Source organism: Natator depressus, chromosome 2 (assembly GCF_965152275.1).
Source record: "Natator depressus isolate rNatDep1 chromosome 2, rNatDep2.hap1, whole genome shotgun sequence".
In the NCBI taxonomy this organism is placed as follows: Eukaryota; Metazoa; Chordata; order Testudines; family Cheloniidae; genus Natator; species Natator depressus.
This window is the reverse complement of record NC_134235.1, coordinates 219,337,894-219,350,286: the sequence shown is the minus strand read 5'-3', so window position 1 is coordinate 219,350,286 and position 12,393 is coordinate 219,337,894. Positions and strand designations below refer to the sequence as shown.

The 12,393-nt window shown below is 38.3% G+C and overlaps 1 protein-coding gene across 6 annotated transcripts in view; it reads left to right on the top strand.

The window, feature by feature from the left end:
- AKAP9 (A-kinase anchoring protein 9) overlaps nt 1-12,393 on the top strand; it is a 218,370-nt gene that overhangs the window by 146,979 nt on the left and 58,998 nt on the right. For all 6 annotated transcript variants that reach the window (XM_074945942.1, XM_074945947.1, XM_074945945.1 and 3 more), the window contains one exon: nt 3,289-3,451. In XM_074945942.1, coding sequence (XP_074802043.1) covers nt 3,289-3,451 — 163 coding nt within the window. The remainder of the gene's footprint in view (nt 1-3,288; nt 3,452-12,393) is intronic.

The following is a 12,393-nucleotide window of genomic DNA, read 5'->3' as shown; positions in this document are numbered from 1 at the left end:
TCAAGGAACAAGAATAAGGGCAAATATCTTCATATGTAAATGTCTTGTTGATGCTCCAGTGGAGATTAAAAGTGTGGACAGTTGCTGCCAGGTTCTGCTGATTGCTTGCTTGCTGTAGCGTACCTGCTTTGATACCGAAAGTATACTTTCTTGCTTTGGTAATTACCTCCCTCCTGTTACCATTTTTCTGTTTCTGAAGGATTCAGATCGCACTTTAATGTGAAATATATTATAGAGAAGGGTTTGTTTTTTTTAATGGTATTGGAAAAATGGCAAAGCTCAGTTATCCAGCTGGTTTCTGCAAATGTTGATTCCTTTTATTGCTTGATGTTTACCTGGGACCTTCCTGCACTTTTTGATTACTCATGTGAATGTGAAATGATTGTTCCCACACTGTCGCTAGCACTACTGTGCCATTTCCTCAGAGTGTCAAAAATGTAAGATGTTTTATTGCAAATTTCTACAATTAAAATATCCAGTGCAAAATAGCTACGTGACGGAGGAGAAGAGAGCAACAGCAACATCTTTTGGAATGGATTCTTACCGCACATACTTGGCATCTAACTTATTTAATGGCTTGCAATCAGAAGGCCAAGAAGAAGATACCTATGAGGTTGAATCTCGTGTGCCTTTACCATATCCTTTTCCTTTCACTGAACACTTGGATGAAAATAACTCTGTAGTTGTAAATACTTCAATTTTTCACTACAGGCACAAAAAAAATGGGCATATATTAAAAGTTGTCTCTAAAATCTCCTTGCCTACACCTCCATATTCAGTAAGTATGACATTATTTAAGGAAGTTCAACTTTTTAATCTTTACAACTAAAAGAAAAAGTGTTTGGAAATAAATTAAACATATATCTCTTGAACATAGAACCCATTGTTTGTAATCGTGTTTGACTGTCCATTTTTTAATTTAATGATTTAACAGGAAGTGATAAGTCTTAATTATAAAATTATTAGGGCTACAAACTGTAACTGTATTGGATGTTAAGTTTTTTTATGAAAAGATTTAGTATTTCATGTGTTCTTATGCCTGTATTTTAGTAGTGCTTATTACTTAGACCAGTAACAAAGAGATTTACTATGAGTTTTTATTCTTTTGTGTGTGACGTGGAAATGCCGTGCAATGAAATAAAACCACTCCTGTAGGTTTCATTTTCTAAGCTGTAATATACATATCTTAAATTTAAGAACACTAGTAAATTTGAAATGGCATAATTCTAGTGGTTTTATGAAAAGGATATTGTCAACTTAAAAAACACATTTGTCTCATTTTTTTTCCCTATGCTTATTACCAGTAACACCTAACTTCTTTACAATTTAAAGGGATTAGAGAGAAAAAATCTTTTATTTTTCAGTTTTAATGTGTGCATTTGACAGCACTTTGGTTAAGGGCTTGTCTAAACTAGGAAAGTTAATCCAAATTAACTAAAGGTATGAATTAAAAATTGATTGGTTAAACTGCATTAAATCCCTGTTCAGAGACATTCATTCAAAATTAAACTGGCTTTATTTCAGTTTAGTTTAATTCAATTTGGAAATTAGTTAATTCGGATTTCCTGAATATCTCCTTGTAGACAAGCCCTTGTAGATAAGTCAGTTTCACTGTTTACTCTGTATAGCAAGTTTCAGAGTAACAGCTGTGTTAGCTCAAATAAATTGGTTAGTCTCTAAGGTGCCACAAGTACTCCTTTTCTTTCTGTATAGCAAGTTTGTTGCTTAGTTTCCCCTTTTGTTTGCGTGAGTCTTTCATACAGCAACCTAGGATATAAAAACTTAAAATAGTATAATGGTGCTTGTAAAACCACAACAAATTAGTAGGGTGATTCCTGGGCACCTCTAGTACCTGTCCCTTCTTTTAAATTTTATTTTTGAATAAATTTTGTTTCAAATTTTGTTGATGTCCCTTTAAAAGTCAGTACAAGCTATAGAACCATGCACCCTTTTAAAGTCTTGCACTGCTTTCAAAGGATAGTTTAAATTCATTAATGTTAAAAGAAATATTAGTGATTAGATGTTTTCTAGTTAGAAGTTTAATTCTGAACAGCCATTTTTATTGATAAGTAGACAAATTGGTGTGAAATTGTTATAAAATTTTCCCAACTCATTTTTCAAAAATAGTGAAGTCTTCAGTTTGAGTTTTAGTAAGACAGTTTAGTCTGAGCAATTCAGTATCTTTAATTTTACTAGCTGGAGTAAATGAAAAATGAAACCGCTCTTATTTTTGAACAATTTGGTGAAGTAGCCCCCATTTCACAGAACAGACCTGCAAAACACAGAAGCAACCATACTTATAGAAATCTGCCAAGACTTACGATATAAAAACAAGGGTGTGAGTTCTTTACTTTTCTGAAGTTAAGCAAACATTTGTTGTCATTCTGTAACTTGAGGATCATGAAAATACATGAATTAAAAAGCCATTACAACGTTAATAAGGAACTGTTGAAACAAATATTGCTTTACTGCCTCATTAATTGAAAAAATTAATATTCTCAAAGTTCACATTTTCCTAGTGTGCCTACTTACACATATGTATGGAAGAAGAAAGGAATGCTGCTCACCTAAAAATTTGTTCAGAAATGCCATAGATTTTGTATGGTGCTTCTTAAGCATACCAAGGATGTGGTTAGTGACAGTATACTCCTACACATATTAAATGCAAAACCCATTCTGTTTAAATAAAGGTGAGTCTGGTATAAACTGACGTAAACCAGGAAGTTTCAAGTTTTGGCACATAGATATGGATTCAGTCATGTGACTCATACTATACACTGTATTGAACATTTGTCTGTATTTGCTTAGATCTTCTTATTGTGTGGGACTTCATATTTCAGTATGTCAGTGCATATGCATTGAACATCTGATCCAATATCCATTGAAGTTAATGTGTGTCCTTTTATCAGGCTAATAATCAGCCAAAATGGCTAATAATTTTCATGAAAGACAGGATATGTCTACACAGCCAAGAAAAACCTGCACCTGGCCCATGGCAGCCGACTCAGGCTCACGGGGCTTGAGCTGTGGGGCTGTTTCATTGCTGTGTAACCTCTTGTCTTGGGCTGGAGCCCGAGCCCTGGAACCCTCCAACCTCGCAGGGTCATAGAGCCCGGGCTCCAGTCCATGCCCAGAAGTCTGCACAGCAGTGAAACAGCCTCAGAGCTCGAGCCCAAGTCGACTGGCAACCGCAGGGTTTTCTTTGCTATTTAGACATACCCTTAGAGTAGGTGTTTTTATTTAAAATTCTCATGAATGTCTAATATTTGTAACTTTCTCTTGCTGTAGCTGGAACATGCTAAAGTTTCGCAGACAGAACTTATGCGAGAATCCTTCAAAAAGCAGCAGGAGGCCACTGAATTTTTCAAATGCCAGGAAGAATTGCAAGAGCGACTCAATGAAGAGGTCAAAGCCAGAGAGCAGCTGGCATTGGAGCTCAGCAAAGCAGAGGGTGAGCATTTCCCATTGATATGTTGCTGAATTTGAAAACAGACACATTCATTCATTTTTTATAGTACATGGCCAAATTTTATATCTACAATAATTTTATTTCTTTTCTATTTAGAAATCTACTTTTATAAAATAGCTAAACACATTGCAAATTAGATCAATTTATTTGCCATTGAACATTTTAGATCACTATCAAATTTTGGATAGTTTTGGCTAAATTATCCTTTTTTCCCAACAGTAGAGGTAGGAAGTATAACTAGAAAACAAGAAAAAGAAAACAATTGAAAGTAAGAAGACTGGAAATAAAATGAAACAAAAACACAGCCATAGTGTGATACATAAGGAGAGAGAGAGAAAGAAGGGAAGAAAAGGCATATAAACTAACTTCATGCATTGTCTGGAAGGTTAAGGAGGGAGGGATCCTCATAGTTCACCCCCTCCCAATTTCTCTTCTATCCCTTCCCCAGCCCATGGTTTTTCCTTGCCAAGGATAAATACACTGTTTCCTCAGTGCTTCTAGCCCGTAGTGGCCTGAGAAACCAAGAGACTGAGTATTAAAACTCTGATTCCAACATGTGGTTGTGCAATTAGTCCCCCAGGCCAGCCCAGTTTTTTAATTTTACATTAATATAACCTAAACTAGATGATCATGATAATCCCTTCTCGCCTTAAAATCTGTTAATCAAAAATCTATTAATCTAGAAGGGAAACCTGAAAATTGAGCCCCACACACAAATATGTAATGAATGCCTTTCACTAGATTATGGGTGCTAAAATATTCTTTGTAGCACCCATGACATTTGGTGACTTGTTTTAGGTATGCTGCCAGGTATTGTTCTCTACAAAGGAAACAGAGAAAAATGCAGTGTCTGGGTTGTGGGGGAAGCAACTTACCTGATCTACTATAAACCAGTTTCATGCAACTGCAAAGGTTTGCATTGTCTGTGATGTCTTGGAATCACGCATTCTGGGACATTGACAGTGAACTCAGAACTGATTAGCAGATTTCACAGGTCCTGTAAATGGTTCTTTTATCTAAATTAGCTTTAATAAATTGTATGTTTTCCAATTTTTTTATAATAATTGGAATAAATATCATTAACCTACATCAAATGGTCAGTTTATGTGATCCTGCAAGGTTGGAGTTGGGGGTTCACAGCATTAATAAAGCCATGGTCTATATTTACACCATGTCATGAGAGGTTATGCTTCTGAAACCTGCTGTGGCAATTGATGCTAAATGGAAACTACTGCTATTGATGCAAAGCCACCTGTTCTTTCAATACAATATACTGAAAACGGTATGTATCAAATATGTTTCAATAGTAGAGTTAATTTAAAAAGGAAATACGGAGTGCAAGTTGCTTTAAAATCTTAATTTCCTTATACAGTCATACAAGGGCGAAAAGATGCAGACAAGCAGTTCCTACCATTAGAAATTGATCTTAGTAAAATGTTCGCAGTTGTGAGCTCTTAAAGTAGCCTCAGTTAAGATGAACAAATTCTGTAAATCTTGCTTTAAAATAGCCCAGTTGTAGCCATTGACAGGAATCAGTCTTATACATTCTAGGTTTTACTTCTGTATTTTGAATAATTTAAAGTATAGGTTATGTATCAGGTTAAAGACCACTGCAACTAAATTACAGTAACTTTGAATAAAATAAAGTATACCATTCTTCAGTACTGTCCCAGTTTATAACAGTTTGGGTATGTATTATTGTCCTAAGAAAAAAGTGTCTTGTTCCATTTTGTATAGGCAAGACCTAACAAGCATCAGTTTAGTTTCACGTGAATGTAATAAAAGGTAGAAATTCTGCTCATTATTTTTGTTTGTACTTAGAGTGGCTTACTTTAATGAGAAAAATGTGCTTTTTATTCTTGATAGCACTGGAGTACCACCACAGCTAAAAGAGGGAGAGCTGGATTCTGTTCTTGAGTAAAACACATTTCTATGATTAAGGTCCAATCAGTTCCACCTATTCAGATTTACAAATGGAAGTTACACAGTTGTCACTGAGAGGTTAATTTGAAGATAATGGGTTTGCAAAGGTGTAACTGAAAGCAGAATTTGTCCTGGAAAACCTTTATTACTAGTGGTGACATGTCAGATGCAGAGAAGCCAGCTTAACACTCTGTGCCGCACCTGTAAGGGTATGTCTAATACTGCAGTTGGGAGCGTGCTTCACGGTCCGGGTAGACACCAGGTATTTTATAACTCTCATTAATTCATCAAACCTGTTTAAATTTTTCATCCTTTGGTGTGAAACTGTAGAATTAGCAAATTTCAAAATTATACACCCTTTTTTTGCTGTATTTTCTTTAAATAAAACACTACACAAAAGTGCAGCAAAAATTTGATGTAAAATCTACCTTTCTGCTCGTTGGAGTGAGTGGTGTAATGCTCCCTGATAAGATAAAGCATATTATGGTATCTGACTAGGATTTTTTGGGTAGGTCCCAGGAGAGTGTAATCTACACTCATTACAGAACTGATAGGTATTCAGTCATTTCTGAGATGAAAGATGTTTGTCAATCCACTGAGCCTTGCCAATGCTGGTTTTATAGAGAACTTTCTTCTTATTTTAGACAGTATCCAATTCTGCAGCAGAAGAGAATTTTGAAGGTAGAAAAGAAATGCTAGAAAAGAAAATAAATGCTAGAAAAGAAAATAAATAATAATAATAATAACCAAAACACATGCAAAAAGTAAATTAAAAGAACAAATCTGTTCTTCTCAGCTCTATATATTTTGCCCAGATCCAGCAATGACTTTTCGCTTGATGGCTTTGCTCAGTTGGTATCTGATTTATTAGTCTTATAGGGAAAAGGTGAGTGAGGTAATACCTTTTATTGGACCAACTTCTACTGGTGAGGGAGACAAGCTTTTGAGCTTACACAGAGCTCTTTACTAGTATTATTGTAGTTTGTATCATAAATCTTTATACAAGGTCCCCAGCTTTCACTAAGAGGTAGTAACTTGTACATATGCATCCTGGTCTAATTTTGTGGCTCCTATATCAATATTAGTGGAACTCTCTGGTTTAAAAACGGGCAATTACAGGCCAGTAAGCCTAACTTCAGTACCAGTCGAATCAGTGGAACGATAGTAAAGAACAGAATTATCAGACACACAGATGTACACAATATGTTGGGGAAGAGTCAACATAGCTTTTGTAAAGGGAAGGCATGCCTCACCAATCTACTAAAATTCTTTGAGAGCAGCAACAAGCATGTGGACAAGGGTGATGAGTATAGTGTAGTTGGATTTACAGAAAGTCTTTGACAAGGTCCCTCACCAAAGACTCTTAAGCAAAGTAAGTGGTCATGGGATAAGAGGGAAGGTCCTCTCATGGATCAGTATCTGATTGAAAGATAAGAAACAAACAGTAGGAATAAATGGTCACTTTTTACAGTGAAAGAGGTAAATAACAGGTTCCCCCAAGGATCTGTACTGGGACCAGTGCTGCTCCACATATTCATAAATAATCTGGAAAAGGTGATAAACAGTTAGGTCGCAGTATTTGCAGATGATACAAAATTAGTCAAGATAGTTGAGTCCAAAGCAGACTGCAAAGAGTTATAAAAGAATCTCACAAAACTGGGTGACTGAGCAACAAAATGGCTGATGAAATTCAATATTGATAAGTGCCTTGAATACTGCATGCAGTTCTGGTTGCCTCATCTCAAAAAAGATATATTAGAATTGGAAAAGGTATAGAAAAGGACAACAAAAATATTTAGGGGTATGGAATAGCAGCCATACAAAGATAGATTAAAGAATGGGAGTGTTCATCTCAGAAAAGAGATGTCTAAGAGGGGGATATGGCAGAGGTCTATAAAATCATGAATGATGTGGAAAAAGTGAATAGGGAAGTGTTGTTTATCCCTTCACATAACTCAAGAAGCAGGGGTCACCCGATGAAATTAATAGGCAGCATGTTTAAAACAAACATAAGGAAGTACTTCTTCACACAGTGCACAGTCAACCTATGGACCTTGTTGCCAAGTGATGTTGTGAAGGCCTAAAGTATAACTGGGTTCAAAAAAGAATTAGATAAGTTTATGGAGGATAGCTCCATCAATTACTATTAGCCAAGATGATCAGGGATGAACCCTCTTTTCCCCGCAGGTTTTGGCATCCCTAAACCTCTTACAGCGAGAAGCTGGGACTGGATGACGGGGGATGGTGACTCAATAGTTGCCCTGTTCTTTTTATCCCTTTGAAACATCTGGCATTGGCCATTGTTGGAAGACAGTATACTGGGCTAGATGGACTATTGGCCGTTCTTATGTAAAAGTATTTTCTTGAACATTGACAAATTTGAAGTGAATGATCCTGTCTCAACTCTGCCACCTTGCACGTAAACATCTTCCACTGGCAGGAGATCAACGTCAGTTGTTACATGAAAGCAACTAAAGTTTTAATTGTATAAGAATTACAACAGCATATTTATTACTACAGTATGAAATTGTATCTCCTCTTCTGACCTACAGTGCATCCAGAGGGAGATCACAGACCAGCAGTGTTTAAAACATGTCTGTGCTAGTTGGGGATCTGGACTCACCAGTTCTGTGTTTGTTGCATTATTAGTATGCCTGATGCTTTACAGGCAAATAAAGTGACACGGCAACTGCCCTCAGGGATTTATATCTCAGTCGTATTAAGATAATGAAAGTGACACTAGGGCAGTGGTAGGAAGTAGAGAGCAAGAAAGACAATGATAAACAATGGAAAGGTAATACTTCTCTTGGGACATTGGTTGATTTTTTTCTTCTGCAGCAAACAGATTATATTATTATTTATTATTCTTTTTTTTTAACCGTAGCACCTAGGAGACCTACTCGCAGTGCTCCCTCTAATTTTTTACGTCCATGTGCGGAATGAATTTTGTTATGTGCACCAATATGCAGATAATGTGTGATGGGGGTGGGGCCAAGGGGTTCGGCGTATGGGAGGGTGCTCAGGGCTGGGGCAGAGGGTTAGGGTGAGGGGGGTGAGGGCTCCTGCTGAGGGTGCAGGCTCTGGGGTGGGGCCAGGGATGAGAAGTTCGGGGCTCAGGGCTGGGGCAGAGGGTTGCGGTGTGGGGGGGGTGAGGGCTGTGGGGTGGGGCTGGGGATGAGGGGCTTGGGGTGCAAGCTGCCCCAGGGAGAGAGGACTCCCCCCAGCCCTCTCTCGCTGCATCAGCTCTGGGCCAGGGGAGGGGCACCTCTCCCTGGTTGCGGCAGCTCCGGCTGGGCTGGGCTGCGGGAGGGGCACCTCTCCCCACCTGCATGGCCCTTGGTAGCCTACTGTGCAGCCACGCAGCTTAGCGGGAACTTAGCTTATAGCCCAGGACCCTGTTGTGCTAGGTGCTGTACAAACAGAACAAAATGATCATTCCTGTTCCAAACACTTTGTTTTGCATATCCTATATGCCCTTAAATGCCTAATTTGTCAAGTATTCTTATTCAGAACACTCTAAAGGAGTGGTTATGGTTAAATTTATAACTTGCAATTATGGTACAGTACATAAATGTCTATATGTAAAGTGAACTTACTGAAGCTTGTATAATAATTTGTTGCATAGGTGCATCATGTGCTAATCTTGGAATTCATAAATCAATAACTTGTACATTTGGAACAATTTTCAGTTATACAAATCTGAACCAGTGTGATTTGTGGGAGCTATTCTTTAAACTGGGAATTAATCTGAAAAATGAACAATCTTTTGGCAATCTAATTAATTATTAGTAAACCAGGTATCTAAACCTAATGAAAAAGTTGTGTAAAAGTATCTCTTGACAGAATGAGAACATTATTTTTATAATACCTACTTTAAAAAGGTAACTGTAAGAACTCTGCTTAATGCACATTAAAAATAAAACTCTTCTGGACAGGGATTTGTGTATGTATGTGCTTGATACAGCACTCTAGTACTGTGGGGCCCTGGTCCTGATTGGGACTTCTGGGAGTTAGTCCTATAAATATCTAATAATGATATACAGAGGGATTATGTCATCCCTGACTAAAAGGCAGCCATGTTAGGGCTTAAATACAACAACTCTGTTGGTATACAGTATATCATTACACATCAGTTTAGCACAAGAAGTGGAGCTGTAGAGGAAATATAGCAGTAATAGAATGGAATTGTTGAAGTTGGAATTCAGGTAGGAGACTTGTCTCGTGAAAAGTGCTAGGTGCCAATCTTGCTCCTGAAGGGACTGATCCTGTTTTCATTTAAGGATAACATGGATGGGACCTCAATTTTAAGTGTCTTCTGAAAAATGGCACCTATGGTAGCACATCACTCCCAAATACCGTGTTGTGGCACTGGTTCTGTATTGGTTCAGAGTGCAGCAGTGCTCAGTTCTGTTCCACAGCGCCCTTTTCAGCAGTGTGTAGAATGAAAATATTAGCCATCCAAACATTGTAGATGCCACATGGAAAGTGAGGGATTATGAATTTAGGAAGGGAAGTGATTCATCCAGGTTATCTCATTAGCAAAGAGGTCTACCGAATGAACCAGTGTGAGAGGCTGCTGTTGTAGACATTTAAAATAAAGGCATACATGATTTTTGTCAGAAGCTTCAAGATTAATTTCCATTGAACTCTGAGCCCAGAGCTAGCTACACTGAATAAGCAAGAAATGATTCACCTCAACATCTTATTCTATTGTGAGACATATGCAAATAGTGTTTTAGAGTCCTCTGGTTTATGCCTTAAAGGTGGTGGTGGAAGACTTAATAAAGAATTGTTCATTGACTCTCTCTGTTCTCCTTAAATCACAACAAGGGGCAGGGACTCTTCTCATGAGAATACAAAAAACCTTGATACTTCCCTATCCATGCTTCATAGCTTTCTATTCCACGTACCCTTGTCTCTTTCCTCTCTCATCCTTATATTTTCTATGCTGTTCCCAACCCCGGGAGTGCCCTACCAACCACTTGTGTGACAGGCACTTCTCTTCTTCCAAATCCCTCCTCAATATGAATTTCTTAGATTTCTCACATAAATAAGGTTTTGAAAGGTCAAGCCTAAAGAAGGAAAATTACAGATAACAAATCAGACACATAGTGTATTTATCTAGTGGTATTCTACCAGCAGTAAGATTCCTCACTCAGCAGGGCCCAAACATGCAATTGTATAACCATAACACGGTTCAAAAAAGAACTAGATAAATTCGTGGAGGACAGGTCCATCAATGGCTATTAGCCCATTAGGGATGGTGTCCCTAGCCTCTGTTTGCCAGAAGCTGGGAATGAGCGACAGGGGATGGATCACTTGAGGATTACCTGTTCTGTTCATTCCCTCTGGGGCACCTGACACGGGCCACTGTCGGAAGACAGGATACTGGGCTAGATGCACCTTTGGTCTGATCCAGTATGGCCATTCTTATGTTCTTATGAAAGTTGCCTCAAAAGGTGGTTAGGAGGGATAGGCAGGACAAAAGTATGTTTTGATGAAGAATTTGAAATAGGAGCAGGTGAATGTTTTCCATACTAAGAAAAATGTGCGCCAGTCTCACTCACTTCATTGGAAGACTCTCATGAGTATGAATTTACTCACATGAACAAGGCTTTTCAAGACTAGATTTTAGGATTGTAAACCTAGTTGGGGAAACTTGTCTACACAGTGTTCCTTAGAGCACGGAACATGTTGTCAGCACCCAACAATTGTCACGGTAACATTGTGGTAATGTTGTACCAATAAATTAAAAACCAGCAGGATCTTATTAAAGGGAAAAAGGCAAAATACCACATTTATTGTGAATACAGAAAGAATCATAGTAAGCAGTTAGTTACAGCTGTAACATTCCATTCAATCTCATCTTTATTCACTCATTCATTCATACAAACACACACACAGACACACACAGGTTCTGCAAGGTTGTTATCATAGTAAGCAGTTAGTTATAGCTATAACATTCCATTCAATCTCATATTTATTCACACATTCACACATTCACACACACACACACACACACAGAGGTTCTGCAAGGTTGTCATCATAGTTACCAGCCTTAGAGTTGCTCATGCCAAGCCACTGGCCAGGTGGCCTGGACATGAGGAGGGAGCAGGGCCTTGTCAGATGCTCATCTGATGCTCCTGGAAGTTGGTTTGCAGAATCAGACCCCAAAGTTCTCACTTTTTAAGAGTCTATTTTTATAGGAATTTCTTCCTATGCCAGTCTATGGGAATTGCTTCATCATGCTGTTGCTGAATCAATCAGCAGATAGCACATTCCTGACGGCTCCAAGAAGTTATCTTGTTCTTTGGTTCTCCCATTCTTGAGGCTGTTGGGTGGATTCCAGTCTGCCCTCCGGGGGTCCTCTGGTTATTTCCACTTGACGCCTTCTTCAGCCGATGGACACTGGATTCTTAGGCTGGCACCTCCCTGATCATTCAGTTGTTATCCACACCAAGCATCCGTCCACATACATCCTCTATCTCTATTTTAATCACAATTGTTAATACAACAAAAGGGCGGGGAGTCTCTGGGTGCTGTTTCTGTTGTTAGAGTATTGCTTTGAGTCTCTGTGAATTGCTTTGAGAACAGATTCTGTCTTAGAATGTACTAACACAATTAGCAGCTTGCAAGTTTCACACATAGAGGGAGAGAAACAGTACCAAAACCCAAGAGACCTCTTAATTAGTAATACCCTGGAATTTAAACTATGGGGAATCAAACTCATTTGTGATTTTAATACAGAACTTCTTTAATATGATCCAACATAATCCCCCTTTTGACACTAAGATTTATAATCGTCAGTGTCACTTTCTATGTAGCCTATTCAAGAGAAGGTACTGTGAGGCAATTTGAGTTTGTGATTCCAATTCATGCCACATACACGATCCTAGTGATGTATCTTTACTACAAGGTTCTGGGGCAACAGGCAAGGTGAGGCACACCCACTTTTGAGGAGTCCATTCGGTACAACCTCTAGTGTCCAATAGCTTCCCTCC